The sequence below is a fragment of the Rattus norvegicus genome, chromosome 1, assembly GCF_036323735.1.
Source record: "Rattus norvegicus strain BN/NHsdMcwi chromosome 1, GRCr8, whole genome shotgun sequence".
Taxonomy (NCBI): domain Eukaryota; kingdom Metazoa; phylum Chordata; class Mammalia; order Rodentia; family Muridae; genus Rattus; species Rattus norvegicus.
The window spans coordinates 95393829-95418645 of record NC_086019.1 but is presented as its reverse complement, the minus strand read 5'-3'; the positions used below and the strand labels follow the sequence as shown (position 1 = coordinate 95418645).

Below are 24817 nucleotides of genomic sequence, written 5' to 3'. Positions count from 1 at the left end.
GGGAGGGCAAGAGTGGGGTGTGGCCAGGAGGGAGCCTACGGGGGAGGCGCATCCAGTTCTGGGCCAGGGGGTCCAAAGTGCTTAGCTCCCAGGGTGCACAGCTGGAAATTTGGGGGTCTTCTGTCAGCAGGGGACAGCGTGAATGGGGTGAGCGTCCCCCAGCCCTCCCTCCAGGCCTCTCAGCTCCCCTAGCTGGGAGGCCTATTTTGGGAACAAGAGTGGCCAGCCTGTGGCTTCTCAGGCAGGCCTGACCCAAGAGGGAGGAGAGAGCCTGGGGACAGGGGTTGCATGGGGGCGGGAGAATTAGTGACTCCTCCCTTATTCCCCGGGCTGCTGTGAGACCCCTGACTGGGGGTGAAGCTTAGATACTCATTTGTATATGTCTGTTTCTGTCGCTGTTTAGGGGCATATTAGGCCTAGAGCAGGAGTCTGTGCTTATGTCTACACCCTGTGTTCTTCAGACCAGCAGTTTGGGGAGAGGGTGTTGTTTGTCCCCATTCCAGCCACACCCATCCTGCCGGGGTGTGTGTTTGTGTGTGTGTGTGTGTGTGTGTGTGTGTACCTGTACATAAGTGTGTCTGTGCCCATATGTGTGTCCCTGAAACAGCATTTGACTTCTCTCAGGCATGGGCCGCTTGTCACTCACTGGCCTAAAGTCTTGTTATGAAAGATGTCACCCAGGGGCAGGACAAAGGGAGGGGTGTTTCCCCCTTTTCTCACAGCTTCTAGGAAAGGAGATGGGGTGGCCTGTAGGGATATAACTTCTGGCTGGGCCTCACCCCAGCAGTGTTATACAGGACCCCCCGAGTCGTTGGGGGGGGGAGCTGTTGCCATGGTGGCCCGTGTGCAGCAAATTCCTCCCGGGTGAAGTGGGAGATATTTATACCCAGGGTCAGGGAGAGAGCGGGCAGGCGGCCGAGGGCAGGAGAACTGGGACTGCCTGAGTACGGAGAGACCACTGGCTGAGGTGTGTAGGGGCAGGTGAGGCTGGGCATGTCCTGTTTGTCTCACAGCATTCCACCTGTGTCCGGAGATAGCTTGCTTCCCTTTCAAGGGTAGGTTTGGGGACTCTGGGACCACCTGTCTGTTGGGGGTAGCCTGTGGGAAGCCCCTGAGGAGTCTGCCCTCCCCACCTCTGCCTCAATATTCTGTATGCTGTGTAGTCTCCTGCCCCCATTATGGACTTGTTTTAGACTTGGTTTGGGGTGAAGCAGGGGAGCTAGTCAAGTTGAATGGCTGACAGTTAAGTCCTTAGGCCGCCCTTGACTTAACCCCCATGGGTTCAGGCCCTTTATAGAAGGGGAAGAGAGCAGAGCAGAGGACATTTTTTGACCCTGGATGACTCCTTAGGGCAATGGCATCTCCCGGCCACATCCTGATTGTCTGTGTGTGTCTCCTCTCCATGGCCAGTGCAGGTGAGTCCAAAGGAGGTACCCAGCATCTCAGCCAGGTGGGTGGCAGAGGCAGGGAAAAGCCCCCCAAGAAGACCAAGTGGGAGACCCCAAACTAGATCCCATGTGACAGGAGATCAGGGGTCTCCACATAGGCTCTGATCATGGCTGGCATCTAGGGGAGAGGGGAAGATGCCTGAGTGAGGTAAAAGTGGGAGTGGATGGAAGGTAGGTCTCTGGGTGACAGAAATATGAACAACCTGCAAGGTGTCAGGGTGCCGGGCCAGTGCCGGAGGTTCCAGGGTGCAGAATAGGCTGGAAACCTGCCGACGGCTCAGTAGCACCCAAACTCCGGGCTCAAGAAGATAGGCAGAGCCCCTCATACCTTTCCCTGCCACAGACCCCAGGAGCTACTCTAATTCGGATCTTTATTTTTCTTTCTAGAAGCTCCGCAGGAACCAGATCCATTCACCTACGGTGAGGGTTTCGAGAGGGGGTCTGGGTGTTCTATTCTCTCCTCTCCTCTCTCTCTCTCTCTCTCTCTCTCTCTCTCTCTCTCTCTCTCTCTCTCTCTCTCACACACACACACACACACACACACACACACTCAGGCACACTCTTCCTCCACTCTCTCCTGCTCTAGTTGTCTGAGACTCCCTTGCCTGTCTATTTGACCTCTCTGTCTCACTGGGACTGCACTGTTGGGGAGATGGGTGCCCCATCCCCTACGGAGTGGCCATCCTCGCCATTCCTTCCCCCTTTCCACCACCTCCTCCCTCCCTCCTTCCTCTACCCTGTCCTCTCCTCCCCTCACACATCTGCTCTTTCCCCTTCCCTCTCCTCCTCCTGGCCCTGCAAACTATACCCTTCCCCATTGGTCACCCTCCTCCGGGGCTGCCCACAGATTACCACACCCTGCGGATCGGCGGCCTCACTATCGCTGGGATCCTCTTCATCTTGGGCATCCTTATCATCCTTAGTGAGTGTCTGCACCTGTCTTCTCCACCCCGCCTCCAGCCTTCCCTCCCCAAGCCCCACTCCCAGCAACACACACAGCCTGTGCACTATACACGCCCAACACAGGCTCAGTCTCCAAACACTTCTCCCACATCCCACCCTGACTCCAACCTCGCAACACACAGACCCCACCCCCACCTCAAACCACGCCCCTCAACTCCCACCCAGACCACGCCCCCACATCCTACCCTTCCTCCAGCCCTGCCCCAGGTCCCACCCCCTGCGGCCTCCCCAGTTTGGAGGAGAGCCTAGGGATGCTGGAGCAAGAGGGAATCTCAGCCTATACCCTCCCACTCCACAGGCAAAAGATGCCGGTGCAAATTCAACCAACAGCAGAGGTGAGTGGTCCCTCTGGACCTCCCTCGCTCCTCCCGCAGTGGAGAGGCGGTGGGGGCGAGGCGGCAAATGCACCCATTCTGCAGTCGAACACGTATTAAGCGCTTAGTGTGTGTTAAACCCTAAGCCAGGCTCCTGGGTCGGAGCGATGGTCAAGCTCCCTCTCTGCCTGGCTCAGCGCCCAGCCAGTGGGGGCGCTGGGCTCCCACCAGCCCCGCAGATGGAAACTCAAGCGTGGTGAGGCGAAGCTGGGCAGAAGCAGCCGCGCTGAAATGAGATCACCTCACAGGGCGGCCCAGTTTAGCTCCAGTCCGGATCCTCGCGCAGGATTCCTCTCGAAATAAACCTTTAAAGCACAGGCAACGTAGGCATGCCTTCTGCGTGCTAAGACGATCACAGATGCCTTCCCACCGACCCTCTAGCATGGTTGAGTGCGCACCACGAGCCAGGCGCCGTTTTCTATTATGTATCCCTTACCCCACCCGGGTGAGGTGCGCTCCATCATCCATCCCGTTTGTGCATATGAGGAAACTGAGGCACGGGGAGGTAAGGTGACTTAGGGTCACTCACTGGACCCAAGTCCCAAATCTCCCAAGACCCTGTGACCGTCCCTCTCCCCAACAATGTCAAGTGCCTTCCCCAACACCCCGGAGGCCTCCACCGCGCAGGCTGGGAGCACCTCCTGCCGCACCCTGAAACAGCAGCGGGAAGCTTCTGTTTCTGACGGACCGCGTCTATGTCAAGTCCACGGTGGGGGTCTGGAAATAAGGCCTGCACTGGGGCTTCTCAGAAGCGGCTACCTCTCCTGGTCCATCCGAATTCCTCTGTCTGTTCCTTCCCAGAACTGGGGAACCCGACGAAGAGGAGGGAACTTTCCGCAGCTCCATCCGCCGTGAGTTCGGGGATACTGCGGGGGTTTGTGGGGCAGCTGTTTTTAAGAGCCCCTCTTCTTGGGCTTAGAATGGGTTTGGCGGAGAGTTATCCCTGGTTGCAGACTCCCCCTGACCCCAGAACTCTCTGCATCCCTCTCAGGTCTGTCCACCCGCAGGCGGTAGAACCTCCACCTGGCTCCAGGAAACTCAGCCAGGTCCTGCAGTTGATGGGAGGAAGGAGGGAGAGAGGTTGGCGGGTTGGAGGGAGGCAAGGGGCAAAGTGCCAGTGTGGGAGCGTGGCGAGGAGAGCTTGCCACTCACTCTCTTCACCCCCGCAGAGCCCCCTTGGCACCTGACACCTCTCCCCACCCAGCTGCTCGCCTGTGACCACCTCCAGCGTCCCCTGCATCAGCCCTGCTTCTCGGACACCCCTTGCTGCTCAGACCTCCAATAAAACTCGGTTTTCCTTCTTGATAGCGCTTAGTTGATCTCAGTGCCTCTCCTGCGAAAACTCGGGAGGCCCCCCCCCGTGGCCCCGGCAGGGGGCGCCCCCACCCTTAGGGAAGGGGCGGGGACGTCAGCAGTGGGCGGGGGCGGGGGCGGGGGGATGGCTTGGACGGGGGCGGGCTCTTCGGGCCCCCATTGGCTACAGGCCCCCACTCTACCAGGGCTCCCCCACCTTACCCCACCACATCAGTCTGTCCTGCTTCCAGCTGCTGCAGCCGCGCCTTCGCTGCCTCAGCATTCAGCAACCCCCTGCTCAGGCTCAGCATGGCCACCCCAACCCAGAGCCCCACAAACGGTGAGCGTCGCCTGGGGAATGGGTGCTAGGAAGGAGGTGGGTGAATCTAGGATCTAAGAGCTTAGGGGACAGGATGTGGGAAGAATCCCATACTGGAAGGAAGACGAAGGGGAGATATCTGTCCCTGTCATGGGCAGAAGCCCAAGATCATATTCTTTGACACCCCTTGGGGTTTCTTGAGCACCCTCTCCCAGGTGATATCCTCCCTGTGCGGGACCTATGATTAGAGAGTGACAATCCCAAGAGAAAGGATGCGCGGACCGGTTGCTATGGCAACCGGGTGCCTGGTCCAGCACAGCGGTGGAAGAGATGAGGTTTAAGGATGGGAGCTGATGGTTCTGCAGTCAGAAGAGGTTCTAGAAGACTTCAGCAACCCAAGATGGGCCAGCAAAGGGAGGGATTCATTATCCCATGTTTGCCTAATATAGTGTTGATATTTCTAAATTCCTTGACAGGCAGATGCTAAGAGACAGAGGGACGGTTGAAGGGAGAGAGAAGAGGATGGTGGTGTGACCAGAGATGGACTAAGAACCCCTGAAAGAGATAGAGACTAAGAGAAACTGGAGAGACAGAGGCACAAAACCCCGGGTGCCAGGCTTTCAGAGATGCAGAGTTGGGAGGAGACAGACAGACAGACGACAGACAGAGGAAGGAAGAGGGGCTGAGGCAGAGGAATATAGACAAGTATGGAAGGAGGGGAACGGGTGGGGCTGCAGCACTGCGGTGAACCTGCATGGTGGGAATGGAATGTTGGGGACCCCCTTTCCCAGCCCACATGCACTTATGGTTTCATCGCGGAGACACACTTGTCTTCCCGCATCCAACCGCACTGGGTTTACACTTCCCACCCATTAACCCAGATCCGCGTTCATGTTCATGGGCTTAAACACTCTCTGACTCCCTCCGTGGTTTCCTGATCTCCCCCCTCTGTTGTGTGGTCCTCTGAGGAGGAGGAGGGTAGGATGCTTGAACGGGGCTGGGGGTGCTGTGGAGTCACTGAAGGTGGAGAGAATCCTAATTTCACTCTTACAGCACCTTTCCTTTCCTCTTTCCCAGCAGGGGGGAGGGGGAGGTGCTGTGCGGAGCCCTAGCTGCAGAATCCCAGGCAGGGCGGGGTGAGGGGCTGCAGAGACTGGGAGCCACCCCAGAGAGAGGGGGCAGGGCTGAGCCAGCAGGTCTGGCGGGAGCCCAGGGCTTCTTTTTCGCAGAGGTGGTGGTTAGCAGGATCGATGGCAGCAGACGGGTAGAGGTGGGAGGGCAGATGCCTCGCCAATCCCCTTCTCCCTGTCACAGCCTGACAGGGGACCGCAGGACTTGGGAAACCCCGGGGGAGGGAAAGCTCGGGTGCATTCTTCTCAGGCAGCTTACGGAAACAAATTAATGAATTGTTGAGGAAGAGAACAGAGATGCGGTTCATGCCAGAGAACAGGAGGGAGAACAGAATGAGGATGTGGGCATACCCGGGTCTAGGTCCCTATTTTGAGGAGCGAAAACACTCAGGTCGGCCAGAAGCCAGGTCTGCAGGTGCAGAGAAGGGAGGTAAGATTGTCCAGCTCCAAAACATCACACAGGACCCCACCCAGCCTGGAATACCAGGACCCCATCACCTCGAAAGATGCCCTGGTTTCCATAGCAACCACCTCCTTCCTGATCTCTGCCTGGCAAGTAGCCAAGAGTGGTGTACGTTGCTTTTCCTGTCTCCTGGCTCCACCCTTTACCCAGCCACACCCTGAAGACTGGGACTCCTGTGGTCAGGGGGATCCTCCGAGGTTCTTTGGAGGAGCTCAGGAAGATGCTGGGACAGGCTGGGAATTACCTGGAAAAGGGATGTATGGGAAACCAATGCCTCCATCTTTGGTGCAAGTACCTGCAGCCTAGAAGACTCACTCACTCACTCACTCACTCACTCACTCATTCCAGAAAACTTCCTGCGAACCAGACTGAATGGCTGAGACCAATCTGCCCACCCTCTGGTGGCGACACTAAGACTGCAGCACAGATGACTCTCAAACGCTAGGTCTGAGCTGAATGCTTCTGCATTTTGCCCTACTAAAGTATTCCTTTTACTGATGTTTATCTAAGACTTTTCCTCCAGAGGATCAACTTCTTAAAAAAAAATATTACTGGGCTTTATTTTTTTTTATCACCACTACAAATGGAAAAAAATAGTATTTTTTTTTCTCTCTCTTGCCCTAAAGTGAGGCAAGAAGCAGGTGTAATCCATGCTTGTAATCCCAGCACTCTGGAGACCGAGGCAAGAGGAATGTGAATTTAAGACCAGCTTGGACTACATAGTAGGATCTTTTCCCAAAGAGCAAAACTAAATCACATTCCCCAAACAACAACTCACTTGGCAAATATTAAAGAGACATCAACACCAAACCAAGAGACCTTGGAAGACACACCATACAAACCAGAGCTAGTTATGATCCTGTGTCATAGCCCGCTATATCAGTCAGTTTAGGCTCCAGGTAGCATTGGTAACAAATAGTACCAAAAGTCTCAGTGGAGGCAGACCGCTGGTGTGACTACTCACTTACGAAGATGTAGGTGGAGGCAGGAGGCCTCCACACCCAAAGACAGCCAAAACACTCACGATCTTGAACGTTCATTGGTCAGATCCAAAGTCACGGCCCCACCCATCCCCAGTAGAACCCAGAAGAGGGAGGGCAGCAAAACCATTACCCAGCTCCTTTTCTTGTGGTACAAGCTGCAGAATCCTGTTGTAGAGCTGCAGGAAGAAGCCAACAGCTACAGGGTGGACATCTTTTAAGTTAATCTTTAAAGACATGGTACCACTATGTAGCCCCGGCTGGCCTCACACTCACAGAGATCCACCTTCTTCTGCTTCCCTAGTACCGGGCTTAAAGGCATGTGCTATTGTGACTGGCCAAGGTGGGCATATTATGTGGAAGGATGTCTGAGTTCCTCCTCTCCCTGGCAGGGTCTCATGATAGCCCAGGCTGTCCTTGATGTCTCTGTCTTATTTCCTGCTTCCAAGTGCTGGGGTATAGGTGTGGGCCACCAGCTCTTATGGCCTGCTGGAAGGGATTTAGAGCAAGGTGCAAGGTGAGAAAAGGTTACACGGGCACGTGTGCACACACACACACACACACACACTTTCTGAGGTTAGGGGGACCCACTTAGGGTCTTATGTTTCATGTGATGAAGAAGACTCATTTACAGTACAGAGTTACCACAAGGTTGATCCCAACTCTCAAAGCTGCTGGTGTCTTAGGTGACAGGGAATATAAGTATCAGCACAGCTGCCCATAGTGCACTTGGTGGCAGCCTAAGTGGATAGGAAAACAGGTGGCAGCCTCATGACCTCAGGGGTCCTTGGGTGGCTGGGAAGGTTGAGGGAGTCTTCATGGAAAGCCAATGCGTCCGTCTGGTGGTCCTCTTGAGGGACTGGGCTCTGATAGGTCCACGGCCAATAGGGGTGTGTGTATGTGTGTGGTGTGTTTGTGTGTATGGTGTGTGTGTGGTGTGCGTGTATGCATGTGTATGTGGTATGTTTGTGTGTGGTGTGTGTGTGTGTGTGATGTATGTGTATACATGAGTATGTGGTGTGTGTATGGCATGCTTGTGTGTGTGGTATGGTTGTGTGTTTGTGGTAAATGTGTGGTGTATGTGGTGTGTGTGGAGTTTGTGTGTGGTATGCTGTGGTCCATGTGGTGTGTTTGTGTGTGTGGTGTGGTGTGGTGTGTGTGGTATGTGTGGTATGCATGGTGTCTGTGTATGTGTGCTATGTGTGTATGTATGTGTGTGTAGTGTATGTATGGTGTGGTATGTGTGATGTGTGTCTGTGTGTGGTGTGTGTGTTTGTGTGTACTGTGTATATAGTGTGGTGTGTGTGGTGTGGTGTGTGTGTGTATGTGTGGTGTGTGTATGTGTGTGTGTGTGTGCAAGCATGCATGCTCATGTGTGTCACAGAATGACTCCAAGGCACGTACCAGCTCTCTAAGGGGTCTAGGAGCAGGGTTGTCATGCACAGCTGGGTGGGTTGTGCACTACACAAAGGCATGGTACTGACTGATGGAATTAATGGGTCTGATGAACATCCTATGAGCTCTACCATGAGGCAGAACCGTCCAGCAGCAAGGAATGGCCTATGCCAAGTCCCATAAAGAAGCACTTGGTCCATCTTGCTCCTCAAAGATGTTCAGGAAGCCAGCACTGAAACATGTTTTTTCCTGTTCTCTTCCCCTGTCTTCTTCCCCACAGTTCCTGAAGAAACAGATCCTTTTTTCTATGGTGAGTGTTTTGTCTTGTGCCTGGGATAACCTAGGGCTGGAAGGGAGGAGTGCTTTCTACTGAGGCTACAGGCCACAGGCCACAAGCCGGAGAGGGGTCTGCGGAGGGCAGTGGCAGGCTGGGGAATGCGGTTGGCCTCCTACCTTCTGCAGCCTCTGATGAAGGTTGTGAGCCTCATAAAGCCTGTTTTTCTTGGATTCAGGGTAGAGATCAGCTGGGGTTTAAGCACCAACCTAAGACTTGCTCTTTGGAGACCTGGGAGGGGCAAGCACATTCATTCTGTCATTGCCACATGGACTGCAACAGTCAGACTGGGCATCTGCCTGCCTCAGTAACAAATAGCGCCCAACACATCCGTGGATTATGAGGAGGACCATGCGCTCGTGCACTGAAATAATCAGAGAGCAACCTGGGAAGAGTTGTAAAACAGCTCTAGGGTTCACATGTTGACTTAGCCACTCCCTAGCTGGGTGGACTGGGGCAGTCAATTTCGCCTCTTTGGACCGTCCTGCAAATAAGACGTAGTAACGTTTCCCACCATTGAGGACTACGGAAAGAGTTCCAGTAACATTCCTAAGACACTGAAGCTCTGGGTCTGACGGATATGAGATCTAGCTTGAATCCTCTTCTTTCTGTCCCTCGACCCCGTCCATCTTTGCTTCTGCATAAGGTCCACCTCATAGGCCTTACTACCTCAGCGCCTTTGGGCTTAGCTGTTCTCTCTGCCAGGAACATGACCCCCTGCCCCCAGCTCTCTACACAATGAGCTAAGACTTCTTTCCTTTCTGGCCTTAGATCAGATATTGATTGCTCATTGGGAGGCTGTCCCTGAGTCCCCCAGAAGGAGCAGCCACACCGCACCCTGCCATGACTTGGGGATTTGTGTGTGTGTGTGTGTGTATGTGTGTACATGTGTGCAGTTTTCATTTTTGTTAGCGATTTTTGTTTGTTGATGAATGCTTGATCATCTTGGAGCCAGCCGCTGAAGGGGCAGATGCAGGGTGCACACACCAGTTACCCCAAGTCTCCTCCCTGCAAATAACACGTAGTGCCTGTCTGTGCTGGGTGCAGGTCCTGCACCAGGCTCTGGAGACACCATGGGGAAGTTTCTAGACCAGACTTTTTGCTCCAGCAGCCTCATATCTCACATGTATTGGAGATGAGAATAATTCCTCCCAGCATTCAGAAGCCTGAAGCAGGGAGATTGTGAGTTTGAGGTCAGTTTTCACTGCGTATCTCAAAGCAATACGTTCTTATGAAGGAAACTAGGGGATGGGTTAGAGAGACCTGGGAGCTTGAGACTTTTAATTGGGACGTGAATATCAGTTAAGCCCATGGGCTGGTGAGGAAGTCCTGTACACGGAACATTCGGGTAGAGAAAGCGGCTGGTGCAAAGGTCCTAAGACAGGACGGTTGGCACGCTCTAGGAATAGGGAGGCTTATATAGCTAAGCAGAGGACTGTGGGAAGAGGGGGTACCTGAAGTCCGAGTAGGATCAGGAATAGGTCATCCACTGAAGGACTCTCATTCATTATATCAGTGCTAGACGGACTGTGTTAATCAGGCTAGACTGCCGCCTGCCTCAGTAACAAGTAGTAATCAATGTCTCCATCGAATATTGACTCCATTGACTCCAGGACTAATCGGAGAAGCAACTTGGGGAGCGCCAAAAAATGACTCCGAGATTTGAATCCTGATTTACATTGGTTTCTGCTTAGAATACTGTAGGGGCCATAGAGAGGCCTCAGGAGGCGCCTGCCCTGACCGAAAGGAACAGGGTTCTTGTGGCTGTGGGAGGGAGACGGAGGGCGGGGCAGCAGGACCATGGAGAGGTCTGCCGGGATAGTCCAGGCCTTGATCAGTGAGGCAGGACCAGATAAGGATCTGGGAAGAGGCAAGGGTAGAGCTTAGTGTCTGGGTGAGGAGTGTGGGGTAAGAGGCGCAGAGGTCTGGCCCAGGCAGAGTCTGGATTTTTTTTTTTTTTTTTTTTTTTTTTTTTTTTTTTTTTGGAGCTGGGGACTAAATCCAGGGCCTTGCACACCACTGACCTAAATCCCCAACCCCTCAGAGTTTGGATTCTTAAGTCTGCGACGGAGTTGGGGGCTCAGAGGACAGCTCTCTTGTTCTGCTGGCCTGAGGCTCAGGCTTGGCTGGGGCTGCCCTGTCCTGAGGTCCCCTGTCTCCCTTAGACTATGCCACCGTGCAGACTGTGGGGATGACCCTGGCCACTATCATGTTCGTGCTGGGCATCATCATCATCATCAGTAAGTGCCCTCCCCACTGGCGGGGTCCCCCCTGCAAGTGCCCCCACCTTAGGGGTCCCCCCTGCAAGTGCCCCCACCTTAGAGGGTCTCCCGCCCACCCCACCCTATCCCCACTTGCAAAAGTCTCCATCTTTCGAGGGTTTCCTGCTGGTCCCATCCTTACCCACAAAGGTCCTCGGCCTGCCCTGCTCTGTCCCTTCCTGCCCCACCCGCATCGCGTTGCTCCCTGCTGTCTCTTTCCTAACAGGCAAGAAGGTTAAGTGCAGGAAGGCGGACTCCAGGTCTGAGAGGTGGGGCAGCCCGGGGTCCTGGGACGGAGACTCCTAACATAGGGCTCGGGAGCCTACCCTGACCTCTGTTAAGCCTCCTCCTCTCTCTCTCTCTACAGCCCAACATGCAAATCCTGTAAGTCGGAACTGCCCTCCTCAGGTGAGCGTGGTTCTGAGGGACACTTAGAAGTAGCAGGATCCTTAGAGGGCTACCTGGGGAGGCGGGGGAAACCTGGAAACGGGGGGGGGGGGGTCAGATTCTAGGTCCCTTGGAGGCTGGGGCCACAGAGGGAGAGATTCTAGCAGTATCTCAAGGAGGTCCCAAAGAAATGCAAGTCTCAGAAAGCTTGGTGGGGTGTAGCTGGGGAAGTCTGAGAGGCTGGGAGACGCCAGCACCTGGGAAACCCACACAGACTTTCTTCACCTCTGCCTTCCAGAGGGCCCACAAGGAAAGGGCAGGGCAGGGGAGAGAAGGGAGAGGAAGGGAAGAGAGGGCAGGCCGCTGAATAAAGGCATCCAGGAGAAGCATGGAATACAGATTTAAAATGGGGGTGAGGTGAGCAAGGAATGGTGGTGCATACCTCTAATTCCGGCACTGGAGGCTTCCAGTGAGGTGGGAAGTAAGTAAGGGTGGATCTCTGTGAGTTCCAGGCCAGCCAAGGCTACATGGTGACACTGTCCTAAAGTGGGCGGGGGGTGTTAGTGGGGATGTTTAATGCTTGAGGCCCTGGGTTCAGTCCCCAGAGATGCCCAAACTGGGCACGGTGCCTGTCCGTAGTCTCAGCACACTGGAGTGGTAGAAACAGGAGAATCAGGAGTTCGAGGTCATTCCTAGCTATAGAGAGTGTTTAAGAGAAGCCTGGGCTACACACAAGACTCAAGAACAAGAAGAAGAAAAAATATTCTGGCTGGAAGGAAGTAAGGGAGAAGGAAGCTGGTGTAGAGGAGAGGAGAGAAGGGAGGGTTGGGGCACAGGGACAGGAAGATGTTAAGACAGGGGTTAAGGGGGTGGTAAGGATGAAAGTCATAAAGTCGTGAGGCGTGCCCATGGGAGAATTTTTTTTTTTAATTTTAGAGTTGTTTCCTCCTGAAGGACTTTGGAGGAATAAAAACTCTTCCTTTTACAATGTCTTACTGTAGTCCTGTCTGCACAAGAACTCACTGTGTAGCCCAGGCCAACCTTATACTCACAGTCATCCTCCTGCCTCAGCCTCCCAAGTGCTGGGGTGACAGGTGTGAGCCATTGGGGTGGCTTCCCATTAAAATCTTATGACAGCCAGGTAGTGGCTGTGCACATCTTTAATCTTAGTAGGAGGCAGAAGCAGGTGGATCTCTGAGTTCGAGGCCAACTGGGTCTACAGAGTGAGTTCCATGACAGCCAGGGCTACACAGAGAAACCCTGTATGGGGGGTGGGTATCTTATGACAAAGGGTGGTGCTTAAAGAACTAAATTGAAATGGGGGAGGTTGCGTGAGAAATTATATCATGTTTCATATATTCTAAAAGAGATTTAAGATCATCAAGGGTATCTCTTTGTGGTGCTGGAGCAGGGTGGATGCAGGTGTTTGGTCCAGCCTTGGCTGAGGCAGGAGAACAAAGGCAGCCTGTTCTGGAAGGGAAGTAGAGGCCTGGAGGAAGGACACTTGCTAGATTCTAAGTTGTCTAGGGCATATGCAGAAAAGGAGCTTGGGGGTATAGCATGAGGTGGGGTCTCTTCCAAGGAGACTTTAAGCCTCCCAAAACACTCAGGTTGGCCTTGGGTGTCCACCACAGCAGGATTCCCTTCCTCCATTGCTTGAGATGGGGCAGAGAGCAGCCATGAAGATTTCCCTTTGGTGGCCAGATACCAGGGGTGGGGAAGACAGGAGAACTCCCTAAGGCTTGCCAGAGGACAAGCATCCTTGGACTCTTGAGTCTTTCCTTCCTTAGGTCAGTAACATGGCTTCCCTTCTGTTCCCAGCCCCTGGAGGTGGCGGTGTGTAGGATCCTCTGCAGATTTCCACTGCTGTCCCTGGCCAGAGCGCAGGAGCCTGAGGACCCAGAGAAGGCGGTGGGGACCCAGCCTGGCGCCAGGGAGTGCTCCCCCAATGAGCCGCCACACCCATACCAAGGCCGGAGCCAATGCACCCTGCTCGCTCTCCCTCCCCAGGCCGTGGCAACGACGACGATCCCCAAAGAGCCTATTTGTACCCCAGACCCAGAGACTCAGGCCTCCAGCTCCTGGGATTCAGGAGTCTGTCCCCAGTGCCCTGGGATCCTCGTGTCCCTCCTTCCTGCATCTCCTGGTCTCCTTCTCCAGGACCTTCCCCGCTGTCCCCTCAGGGTCCACATCTTGAGCTTAATAAATGTGCAATCGGTTTCTCCCGGTTCTGTCTGTGTGTTGTCGTCTGTGGGCACCAGAGGACTGGGTGGGAGGCTGAGGCGGCTGTCCTGTCCCCTCCTCCTCCTCCCCCAGGGCCTCCTCCTCTCACCACATCCTTCCTTCCACACCTCCCCAAGGGGTCGTCCTTCCTCTGCACCTTTGTCCCCATCTGCGTCCCTCAGACCCTCAGGTGGAGGCCACCGCCCTCAGTCCCCCACGTCCTCCCCTTCCCCAGCTCCCACCCCTGCCTGTGGGGCCTGGAAACGCGAGAGGAAATGACTGAGACGCTCTGGTCCCCGCCTGCCTGCGTCCTCGCCCCTGGCCACACCCTCCGCCCTGAGGCAGCTCCCACGCGGTACTCTGACACTTCAGTCTGGAGACCTTGGGCTCGGACGTAAGTCCTTCCTTTGCTCTATTGCTTAGGGCCACGCATGCAGGTGGGAAGCAGCTTGGGAGGAGGAAAGGGTTCTCTCGATACCTCTGTACCTCGCATTCACTCTGTTTCCTCTGTGGGCACCCTTTCTACCTCAGTCTCCCCGGAGTCACCTCAGTCCCCAGACGGGCAGACCAGTCCCTCTACAATCCTCCTAGCGCGGGTGCTGGGCGCGGTGGTGCCTGCAGGGCTGCCGGACACCAGCTCACTTTTTCCTTTGAGAGCAGCCCTGTGTTAGTCACCCTTCCTGTTCCCTCCTGGCCCCGCTACTTTGGGCTCCAGCCCTCGAGGGAGCAGACGCCGCGGGCCACTGGCTTCCTCTACTCAGGAACCACGGGTCAGGAGGATCAACTCCAGCTTCAGGAGCAGGGGGTGGCTTCTTTGCCTCAGGGGTGTCAGGAAGCCAGGGTCGCCTGATGCTTCTGGTTTTCTTTGGGGATCAACTTGTAGAAGAAGGGGATGGTGGTTTGGGACTAAAAAAACATCTCTCCCCAAAGGCAGATACCAGAGGGTCCTTGAAGCCAGACCTGCTCTGAGGAGGCTGCAAGGGGAGGGGGTGCCGAGGGGCTATACCTCACCTTTGCCTCCACTTGCCCAACAGATGTCACCGCCCAGTCAGCTGTGTCTCCTCACCATTGTCGCCCTGATTCTGCCTAGTGAAGGTAAGACACCTCATCGGTTCCTCCCCACCCCAAACCCCTCTCCAGCCCCAGGAGGCAGCTAGGTGGGTGTTTGCAAAGCTCAAATGCCGTGTACCATTTCCTCACTCTCCCCCAACCGAGTGAGCGGGCACCAGGAAGTGGGGTTGGCAAGGCAGGCTCTGGGTTGCACTGTCTTTGGACACTTTAGACCTCGGGTGGCTGATTCCAGAGGGTCTGGCTGGAGCCTGTCCTGCTGAGCATCCTCCCTTTCACCTCTGAGAAGAACTTGCTGAGTTTGACTTGGCTGAGAGATTGGTGTCAGTTTTCTACTCGGCGGCCAGGAAACCCCAGGCTCTCAGCAAAGCAGAACTGATGGGTTTTCTGAGAATACAGCCAGGCAAAGGGGTCGAAGCTGGGGCTCGGAGACCCTCACTCTGGTCTGGAAAGTACTTCTAAAAGTGCCTAGGTGGTTGGGCAGTTAGTTCCGTACCTTGTCTGTTGTTCGGTGAGCATACACGGGGGCGGGGTCGACACAGGAAGAGGAAGGAGCTGCTGCCTGCTTAGATGGTGATGAGCCCAATGAATCTGACAGACAGTGAAAGACTGGTTGGGGTGGAATCAACAAGAAGAGGTGGGACCAGGTAAAAATTGTGGCTTTCCCTAGAGTGAGGTACAGCTGCCCTGGGCTCTGAGCCTGCAGGGTCTGTCCTGGTGTGGGTATTCACAGGTGACTTCTGGCTGCAAAGGATGCTGGGTGCCCCCGTGGGAGGAGACAGGGTGTAGCCCATGAAGCATGAGGAGCAAGCCCCTTCCCTCCCTAGCTGTCTGCCTACAGGGCAGGGAGCCACACTCAGTTATTAGCCTCTGCTTTTCAGAGAAGGCAAAGGAGGCGCAGGAAAGGGATGTCAGTGGCCCAGGTCACGGAGTGAGGAAGAAGAGGTCGGCAACAGAATGTGCTCCATGGCCCTGGCTGGCCCCTAGCACCTGCACTCCCAATGAGCCTATCCCACAAGAGTGTGCAAAGGTCCTGTGGCAGTATAAAGACCTAAATCACTCTCAGGACTGTGGAGTGACCCAGTCAAAGCCGATCTCCCTGGGACTTCAGAGTGTCAGGCATGGTAGGACAGAAGACATGAGAAGCAGGTGAGAGACTCACTCCTTCCTGACCACTCAGCCTTGTTTTCTCCAGGGCAGACACCAGAAAAACCCAGATCCAGTTTTACAGCGCACCAGAGTTCTGTGACTACTCATGTCCCAGGTAAGAAAGGTGATCGGTGAAATTCTTACTATGGGCAACACCACCACCATGCTTGAACCAATGAGGGAAATTTATATTTGTGTAACTGGGGGAAAAAAAACCTTAGGGATGGAAGTTCAGTAATGGTTTGGTCTAGGTGCTTAAAAAATGCTACTACGAGGAACCTAGAACCAACTCTTGTTTCTGGTTGTGCTGGGTGGAGTTCATCCCCAGTCAGCTTCTCATTGCCCATAATCTAGAGCTCAATCTTTCTCTATCATCCGTTGCCCCATTTGATTTCAGGGGAGGAGGATTCTCCAACCAGGAACCACCCACTGAGTGCTGGGATGACAGGCACCCCTCCGTGCCTGACCCAGGAGTTCTGATTAGAGCAGATGATAGTGGTTTGTGGTCAGAGAAGTTTGGGAAACTGAGTCAAACACCTTTTTTCAGGAGAGACATCTGAGTCTTGCTGATGGGTGTGGAGGCAGGGAAGGTCCAGGTGTCCTGCTTGAGTGCTTATCAAGGAGCCTGAATTCCTCTCTCTCAGCCTCAAAAGGAAGTAGAGGGCAGTGGGGAAAAGACTTGCCTCACAACTATGAGGACCCCGATTCAATCCCCAGAACTTTTATAAAAGGCCCGGCATAATGTCATGTGGTTGTAAGCCCCAAGGTGGGGAAACAAGCAGGCAGATAGATCCCCAGGGCTTGTCTGCTTAACTTACACGTGGTGAATCTCAAGGGAACAAGAGAGCCTGTCTCAAAGAAGGGAAGGCAGGTGGCTCTTCAGGAAAGACACGGGAATGTGCCTCTGCCCACCTTGCACACATACAGGCATTAAAGGAAAAAAAAAACTAGAGTTGCTATGGAAACCCTCCAGTCTTCACCTGCAATTCTCTGCTGCTCCTTTCTCACTTCTCTCTCTGACCCTGTTTTTACCCCAGTTCCAGATCAAACCAGCCCAGGAGTCCAGACCACTCCTCCCATCTGGACCAGTGAAGCTGGCGGTGAGAGGAAGGGGAAGGGGGAGGCAGAGCCCACACTTGCATCCTTACCTCTGACTTCTGCTGTTTCCTTACTCACCCCAGCACACCATGGCTGTAGACCCTTGCCAGCCGCACTCTATTACTTACTAATTTTGTCCAGACATTAATGCTTTGTAGCCCAGGGTAGCGTTGAACTCAGGGCAGTCCTCTTGCCTCAGCCTCTGGAGTGTTGGCATTTACAGAATGTGTAGCCTGTGTTTATCTAGCACCCAATCCCATTGACTTAAAAGCAAAGTATCTTTTTAATTGACCCATTTTTAAAAGTTGAGCACTAGCTGTTTATAGACACTTCCGGTGCCTGCTCAGCCACAGTGTCCGCTCAGGTCTGTATCTCTTTAGATGTTTTTGTTTTTTGTTATAATTTCTTTTTTTTTTTTTTTTTGGTTCTTTTTTTCGGAGCTGGGGATCGAACCCAGGGCCTTGTGCTTCCTAGGCAAGTGCTCTACCACTGAGCTAAATCCCCAACCCTTATAATTTCTTTAGTTAAATGTTTAGTGGTGTTGAAGGCATGGCACAGTGGTAGAGCCCCTGCCTAGAATCCCCCAGTGAGGGGCTGGGGGCGTGGCTCAGTGGTAGAGCCCCTCTCTAGAATCCCCCAGTGAGGGGCTGGGGGCGTGGCTCAGTGGTAGAGCCCCTGCCTAGAATCCCCCAGTGAGGGGCTGGGAGTGTGGCTCAGTGGTAGAGCCCCTGCCTAGGATCCCCCAGTGAGGGGCTGGGGGCTCAGTGGTACCAGGACTATCATGTACACAATTCTGAGTTCAATCCCAAATAACAAATGAAAGTTGTTCTATACCAGCACAGTTCTATGTCAAGCTCGGGCAAGAGGATTAAAATCTTAAAGTCAGTCTGCAGAGACTCAGTTTTCGTTTGTTTAGTTTTCAAAGAAATGTCCTGGTAATGGGCACACATTTCATTCTCCTGCAGTGTTCAAAAAGAGTCCCCACTCTATCCCAACAAAGTGTCCCAAAGTGACACCTGTTATTTCAGCCTGGAATACCACCATGTGGAGGGAGCCTGCCAGGCAGTTTGGGGAACTGAGCACATCACTCCCTGTCAGTTCTTACCCTCCCCTCCTTTTCTTTGACCAAAGTAGAAGCCACAGGAAGCCAGACAGCAGCCAAAACCAAGACCCAGCAACTGACCGAAATGGCCACTGCGAATCCAGTGACAGATCCAGGGCCACTTACAAGCAGCGAGAAAGGTAGAGAGCCCCGGGCCGGCAGCATTGATTTTTGTTTAATTTCCTCTGTTTTGGGAGTGCTTTTCTTAAAGCAGGCTCCTGGGGAATTGCTAATAAACTCTGTGTGTGTGTGTGTGTGTGTGTGTGTGTGTGTGTGTGTGTGTGTGTGTGTGTGTTCGCATGCGCGCGCGAATGCGTGCAAGCATGTGTGAAGATGTTTGGAGGATTTTGGGTTAAAGTCAGTGATACTTCAAGAACGACCTTAGGTCCTTAATGAAGCTACTTCATAGCAAGCAACTCCACGTTGGAACATTCTAGTATGCCTTGTCCCGGTGCAATAGATGAGCCGACTGACTGTCCTTTTCTCCATTGCTGGGCTGGCACTGAGAAGTGGAGTTGTGAGTTTCCTTTGTGTCTTTTTTCTGTCACAACAGAGCTTTTCAGTTGCAAAATAAACCTTTAAAAAAAGATGTATTGGCTCAAGTCTGTAAAGCCTGAAGGTAGGGTATCAGGCATAGCTGGACCGAGGAAACTAAGCATAGCCAGTATGTCTAAATTGCTTGCTGTGCCTCTCTTGTCTTCGTCCATTTTATTCCTTGGTAGCAAAGTGCCCCATACTCAAGCACACAACCCTTTTCCCATAACCCCTGCCAAGTCTGGGCTTGACTCTCATTGGCCTGGTTGAGATCACATGTCCTGGTCTGATCCAATGGAAGCCTGAAAGCAGGCTGTTCTGATTGGTCAATGAAGCCTCGTTCCCCACTGGAAAAGTCTATACAGCCCAGAACCAGGAAGGAAGTAGTTTCTCCGAGACAAGTAGGTTTTTGGTGGCAGCACGTTTTGGAAAGAGTTCAGTTGAGACTAAGGCCGCAGATGACCCCTTAACCTTTGTGTGATGTCAGAGATCAGGAGTGAGACCATGAGGCCGGCGTGGGGTACATGGCAGACCCTGCCTCCAGCATTTTTAATTAAATTAAAATTAAAAAGAGAATGCCCTGTGTAGTACTTTGGTCCGAACGTAGAAGTGATGCTCAGAATATTTTAAATAAGTATCTCCAGGCTGTAGGGAACCAAGTCTATGAAATCCCGGCTTCTGCCCTTGGGTTTTGAGTGGAGGTTCAGAGGAGGGGCCAGTGCGCTGAGCAGATGATCCAGCGTGGGGAGCGCAGGCAGGTGCTTGTTGCCAGAGTATGAGTGGGAGATGTGTGTGCACTGCACCCCAGATGTAACCCTGTTATTACATCCATATCCCTGTGTCTGCCTCTGAGGCTCCTCCTGGCTTCCACTGTCTTCTGACCATTTTTTCTGCCTATCACCTGAAGGTACCCCGGCACTCTCCAGGATCAAATCTCCCAGCCCACCCAAAGGTTACATGCCTCCATCCTACATTGAGAATCCACTGGGTTAGTACCTCTTTGCCTTGTGGGAAAATTGGCAGGGCTCATGCCACGGAGGTGGCTGTGCCGGAACACTGTGCTGTGAGACTGGGTGGCAGCACACGCCTAAATGCCACCAGAACTAGCCAGGTCACCAGGTGGCATGGTTAGGAGGTTGCTTTCTGAGCTCTGAATTTTCGAAATTGGAATTAAGGCTAGGCTCACGGGACGGCTCTTCTAGCCACTATAGGGTCATTCACACAACTTAAGATCAATTGTGGACCAACAGGGGCTCCATTTGGTCATCCCGATTCTTCCGCTCTGATATCCCCCACTTCCTGCCCATTCAACCCTCACCGATGACTTAGAAGCCATGTGTCCATGTCGTCTGTATAGTCATGCGTGTGCCAGGCGGCTATGAACAAGACAGATATATCTTTGCTGTTGGTGGGCGTGGTGGTATTATTACATCCCTGTAATCCTTGCACTCGGGAAACAGAAGGAAGATGGCTGCAAGTTTGAGGCTAGCCTGGACTACATATAGCAAGTTCCACAACAGCCTGGGCTACATAGTGGGACGCTCTGAAACTGACACGGTAGTGGAGGAAGACAGCAGATAATAGTTGGAATACTTAGATATCAGGTGATTTTTAATGTGTTCTCGAGAAAAACCGAGAAAAGTTAGGGATTAGAGAATGCAGGTACACAGAATCAAAGAAGGCTATGGTTGAAGGAGGTGCCAGGAGCTTCTCATTCTGGGAGAGGGAGCCTCGGTATGGAGGCTCTGAGGTGAGAGGCTGTCTAGTTGGACTCAGGAGCAGGGAGAGGAGTGGGTGCTGGAAGTGAGGCAGATTGAGGAGAGAAGGTATAGAGACTTCATGGCATGTCCCAGTGAGGACTTCCATTTCTGTTCTAGGGCCTGAGGAGATGGAGGCCCAGGTGTCCCCAGTCACTAGCACAGCATTTCACTTACTCACTCCACAAATGTCCGCCAAGCTCTTACTTACATATATCTTCCCCCTCTAGATCCCAATGAGAACAGCCCCTTCTACTACGGTAAGTTATCCTTCCTCTCCCTCCCCTCTCACCCCACCCTCCGCTAGAGATAAGTAGGGAGGAAAGACAAAGGCACCCCCCTCCCTGGCCTGACACCTCCATTTCTTTCTCCACAGACAATACCACCCTCCGGAAACGGGGGCTGCTGGTGGCGGCAGTGCTGTTCATTACTGGAATTATCATCCTCACTAGTGAGAGTGTGGCATGGGCGGAAAGGGCAGGATGGTGGGGGTGGGGGCGGGAGTGGGGGTGGGCTGGGCTGGGCTGCATGGTGACTGAGGATCAGAGACTTGAAACCCCTGGGCAAGGCTGTGCAAACTCAGCAGCCCTGCAGGCCACCCCAGGGGTGACTCAGCTGAGCCTGCCAGTTGTGTCCAGCTGGGCTGCTCTCCTGGTTGCAGCAGGGCTGAGTCAGCAGGGGGCGCTGTTCAGGGGGCGCTGTTCCCAGGGTGCATGCCTGGCCCCCGTTGTGCTTTTCTTCCTGGGCTCAGTCCCATGGTAGTACCCGGATGCGAGAGGCAGAGACACACAGAATGAAGCTATGCAGGCTTGGATGACTGCTAACATATCCACTAATCCCACTTCCTTATAAGCCAAGGGCCAGCTTCATTTGTGAGATGAGAAAACAAGACCTCGTTCACCCTTTTGAGACAGGGTCTCACTGTGCTGCTCAGGCTGGCCTCAAACTCACAATCCTCCTGCCTCAGCCTCCTGAGGTTTTAGGTGTGTGTCTCATTGATCAACAGTTTGGGGGTGTGGTTTGTTTTGAGACAGAGGCTCATGTTGGCCAAAGATAACCTTGAATATCTGTGTGTGTGTGTGTGTGTGTGTGTGTGTGTGTGTGTGTGTGTATGTGTGTGTATGTGTGTGTATGTGTGTATATGTGTATGTGTATGTGTGAATGTGTGTATGTGTATGTGTGTGTGTGTGTGTGTGTGTGTGTGTGCATGTGTGAGTCCAGATGCCATGGCAGACAGAAGAGAGCGTTGGATACCCCAGAGTTGGGCGCTTCAGGTGATGTGAGTCTCCCTACATGGGTGGTGGGACTTGGTCATTACTAACCACTGAGCTACAATCTTAACCTTGAACTTCTGATCCCCCTGCCTCTACCTCCCAAGTGCTTAGGTTATAGGCATAGCCAGTTAATGCAGCACTGGGAACCAAACCCATGCCAGCCAAGCGCTCTATCAACCAAGCCACACCCCTCCGCCCCGACTTCATTTATCCATGAGAGCTAGGTCAGTTGCTCTTCTCATTGCGATCAAATACCCAACTGGATCAACTTAGAGAAGTGTTAACAGCTTAGGAAGGGATCCACGGGCTTGGGAAGTATCGGTGGGCAAAGTGCTTTCTTGAGGACCTGAGTTCAGTCGCCCAGCCTGGGTATCCGGGTGATACCCACCTATGCTGAAGAGAGAGAGAGAGCCAGCCACCCCAGCTGCATCAATGTGCGCCAGGTTCAGCAAAGGACTCTGTCGTCAAAGAAAATACAGCGCAGCCCAACTGAGGAAAACACTCCATGTCCACCTCTGGTGGGGGAGGTTGTGGGGCCAAAGAGGTCACATGAAAAGACAGGAAGTAAGAGAGCAGGGAGTAGACTGGCTGGTCTTCCTATGGCAACACACCCTCTCGAGGACTAACGGGTGGGCGAGCAGTGCTCTAACCTCCTGGGTGCCCCTAGACTCTGCCTCTCACAGCTGCCAACCCTCTCAGTCCCAACCCTGAGTACTGAGGACCCAGCTTCAAAGACGAGGGACACACCCAAGCACACGCACTAACAGACAGGGAAAACAGAAGAGGAGGCCAGAGAAGCAGGTAGCTGCCATCTTCCCATGGCCCCTTGGCTTTTTAACTCTATGCCATACCAGACTGACTCTGATCCAGGTCCCAGCCTCTCATGTCCATGTCCGTTTCTTCACCACAGGAGCCTTTGCACAGGCTGTTCTGCCCCCACTGCACCCTGCAATTATTCATCTCAGTGTGTGTGTGTGTGTGTGTGTATGTGTATGCGTGTGTGTGTGTGTGTGTGTGTCTGCACGCGCACATGCAGAGATCAGAGGATAATGCTCATGAGTTAGTCTTCTCCCTTTTTTAAAACAAAGATTTATTCACTTACTTTATGCATATGGGTGTTTTGTCTGTCTGTATGTCTGCACACCAGACGAGGGCATTGGATTCCATGGACCCGCAGTTATGCACAGTTATGAGCCTCACGTTGGTGCTGGGAATTGAAACCAAGGCCTCTCAAAGAGCAACCACTGAGCGGTCTCCTTAGCCCCTGCTTTCCTCTTTCTGCCACATAGTTCCCAGGACTAGAACTCAGGACGTCTGACTCAGCAGCAAACAGTCTTGCCAGCCCCCTTCCCTGGGAGCTTCCTGAGGCCCAGATTGACCCCCCCACCCCCCAGCCGGTTCCCAGTAATTACGTGATAATCAGTACGGTTTCCAAATCATGGGCCAACAGTTTCTCTCTCTTCCAGGTGGGAAGTGTAGACAGTTCTCTCAGTTATGCCTGAATCGCCACAGGTGAGTGGGAGCCAGCACCCTGATGGGCACCCCAACTGGAGCCGCCATACCATACCAGTTCACCACCCCTGCCTCCCTCCCTCTGCTCCAAGAGCCAACAGAGTGGTCAACATAAATGGATCCTCAAAGGAAGAGGCCACCGGAGGGAGCCAGGCCTAAGGCTAAATGGTCTTCCCACCCTGAGGAGAGAGGTCTCCCCAGGCACTGCTGTGATCCTGCCTATCCTGTTCAGATAAATCCACATGGTCTCTCTTCCGTGGCCTCTGTCTTCTGTGAATTCGTGGCACAGGAATGGGAGGAAGAGGCAGGGCTGGGTTTGGAGCCCTAGGGAGTAGGTAAGGCTACTACATAGTACTTCATAGTAGGTAGTACATACTCAGACAACAAGGACAGTAAGGTTGGGGAGAAGGGGAGGCCTGGTGTGTTCACGGACGGGGGACGTGGTCAGGATCTGTCGTGGTTGACAGACAGGACCTCTGTTCAGGAGCCTGGGTTATAACCAGCATACCCTGGTATCAGTCAGGGCATGGGTAAGCATGATGTGGGGACCCCCGTGTACAGTTACCCTCTTATCTTCACACTGCCGGTCACTCTGCCTGCCCCTCAGGATGCATGCACAGGCGTGAATACGCAGCCCGCACCCTTGAGCTGCCTCCTGCAAAAGCCCACAAGTATGGCTTCAGGAGGACTTCTTGCTTAGAGCTTGTCCACCAGGGAGGCTATGGGGCTCTGGTATGGGCCATGAGCAGAGAGAGCCTGGGAGAGTCCAATGGAGGAAGGGTGGGCTCTGGCAAACAATTCCTGGAGTTCCATGGACTCCTCCTTATTGGGAGAGCCCAGGTAAGTGCAGCCACAAGACTCTTTCAGGCTCGGGGTGTTGTGGGGAGGGATAAGCGTCTTCTCCAAGATTATGGTCAGGGTCACACACAGTCAAGAGACCAAGTCCCAGGCAGGGGGTTTGCATAATGCAGCTGCAAGAACTTCAGGTCAGGGTGAGCTGGGGATTATGAAATCATGTCATCAGGGTATGAACCATGAGGAAATACGGAGAAAATAAGTCATAAGAAAGAAGAGAAGACCTTGGACAGGGTGTGCAGCTGAGCCGCGTGCCTGCCCAATACAAACAGAAGTTTGAACCGGAGCATGCCTGGAATGTCACCACTTGTAAGATGGAGGCAGGGGGATCAGAACTTCAATGTCCTGGGCTTCATATCTCAAGTTGAAGTCTAGCCTGGGCTACAGGACTTCCTGTCTTAAAAATAACCTATCTGGTATAAACAAACATTTTTTTTCACATCTCAGGGAAAAAAATCAAGCCAAATCTATCAATCAATCAGCAACAAAGGTCTCTCTCTGTCTCTGTCTCTGTCTCTGTCTCTGTTTCTCTCTCTCTCTCTCTCTCTCTCTCACACACACACACACACACACACACACACACACACACATCAAGTCATCTGAAAATGTCACTATTTAAGGAAGACCTGTCTCTGTAGCCCAGGCTGGCCTCAAACTTTTGACATTCTTCCTGTTTCCACCCCCTGAGGGCTGGTATTACAGACGTGCGCTTACCACACTCAGTTTCATATGGTGCTAGGGGCTGAGCCCAGGGTCTCTCACGTGCTTGTGAAGCACTTTACCAACTGAGCCCCGTGTACTACTGTCCTTTGTTAGTTCTGAGACAGACACATTTCTTTGCCCAAGCTGGTCTCACACTCAATGTCCTCTGTCTCAGTTCCTCAGCTGTTGGGATTGT

The 24817-nt window shown here is 53.3% G+C and overlaps 3 protein-coding genes across 17 annotated transcripts; all 3 read left to right on the top strand.

Moving 5' to 3' along the window:
- Window positions 1-4090, top strand: Fxyd1 (FXYD domain-containing ion transport regulator 1). Of its 11 annotated transcripts, none has more exons than XM_017589629.3 (9): window positions 27-147; window positions 871-981; window positions 1351-1415; window positions 1836-1868; window positions 2296-2370; window positions 2710-2746; window positions 3587-3636; window positions 3777-3831; window positions 3955-4090. In XM_017589629.3, exons 1-8 carry the CDS (start codon window positions 143-145, stop codon window positions 3797-3799), a joined length of 399 nt encoding a protein of 132 aa, XP_017445118.1. In that variant the 5' UTR covers window positions 27-142; the 3' UTR covers window positions 3800-3831; window positions 3955-4090. The 11 variants fall into 11 exon arrangements, with proteins under 11 accessions (XP_038944710.1, XP_063128262.1, XP_017445120.1 ...); XM_063272185.1 differs by having other exon boundaries at window positions 29-147; window positions 891-981; XM_039088782.2 differs by lacking the exon at window positions 2296-2370 and having other exon boundaries at window positions 1-147.
- A 148-nt stretch (window positions 4091-4238) lies between these two features.
- Fxyd7 (FXYD domain-containing ion transport regulator 7) lies at window positions 4239-13575 on the top strand. Of its 2 annotated transcripts, none has more exons than XM_063272563.1 (6): window positions 4239-4418; window positions 8646-8675; window positions 10865-10939; window positions 11187-11220; window positions 11328-11368; window positions 13169-13575. In XM_063272563.1, exons 1-6 carry the CDS (start codon window positions 4388-4390, stop codon window positions 13189-13191), a joined length of 234 nt encoding a protein of 77 aa, XP_063128633.1. In that variant the 5' UTR covers window positions 4239-4387; the 3' UTR covers window positions 13192-13575. The 2 variants fall into 2 exon arrangements, with proteins under 2 accessions (XP_063128633.1, NP_071291.1); NM_022008.1 differs by having other exon boundaries at window positions 4301-4418; window positions 11187-11229.
- Window positions 13576-13923: 348 nt separating this feature from the next.
- On the top strand, window positions 13924-23319 carry Fxyd5 (FXYD domain-containing ion transport regulator 5). 4 transcript variants are annotated; one of them, NM_001270688.1, is made up of 9 exons: window positions 13924-13964; window positions 14605-14665; window positions 15834-15902; window positions 16825-16887; window positions 18020-18127; window positions 19429-19509; window positions 20509-20538; window positions 20655-20729; window positions 23019-23316. In NM_001270688.1, the coding sequence occupies exons 2-9, from the start codon at window positions 14605-14607 to the stop codon at window positions 23066-23068; spliced, it is 537 nt and encodes a 178-aa protein (NP_001257617.1). In that variant the 5' UTR covers window positions 13924-13964; the 3' UTR covers window positions 23069-23316. The 4 variants fall into 4 exon arrangements, with proteins under 4 accessions (NP_001257617.1, NP_068709.2, XP_063128492.1 ...); NM_021909.2 differs by having other exon boundaries at window positions 14501-14665; XM_063272422.1 differs by lacking the exon at window positions 13924-13964 and adding an exon at window positions 13989-14007 and having other exon boundaries at window positions 23019-23319.
- Window positions 23320-24817: the final 1498 nt, after the last annotated feature.

Coding starts and splice junctions, on each gene's coding strand:
- Fxyd7 (NM_022008.1), top strand. CDS start 4,388: ATGGCCACCCCAACCCAGAGCCCCACAAACG. Junction 4,419..8,645: donor AACCCAGAGCCCCACAAACG/GTGAGCGTCGCC, acceptor TCTTCCCCACAG/TTCCTGAAGAAACAGATCCT. Junction 10,940..11,186: donor GGGCATCATCATCATCATCA/GTAAGTGCCCTC, acceptor CTTTCCTAACAG/GCAAGAAGGTTAAGTGCAGG.
- Fxyd5 (XM_063272422.1), top strand. Junction 18,128..19,428: donor ACTTACAAGCAGCGAGAAAG/GTAGAGAGCCCC, acceptor TATCACCTGAAG/GTACCCCGGCACTCTCCAGG. Junction 19,510..20,508: donor CTACATTGAGAATCCACTGG/GTTAGTACCTCT, acceptor TTCCCCCTCTAG/ATCCCAATGAGAACAGCCCC.
- Fxyd1 (XM_063272174.1), top strand. Junction 982..1,350: donor GCTGAGGTGTGTAGGGGCAG/GTGAGGCTGGGC, acceptor ATGACTCCTTAG/GGCAATGGCATCTCCCGGCC. Junction 1,869..2,295: donor ACCAGATCCATTCACCTACG/GTGAGGGTTTCG, acceptor GGCTGCCCACAG/ATTACCACACCCTGCGGATC.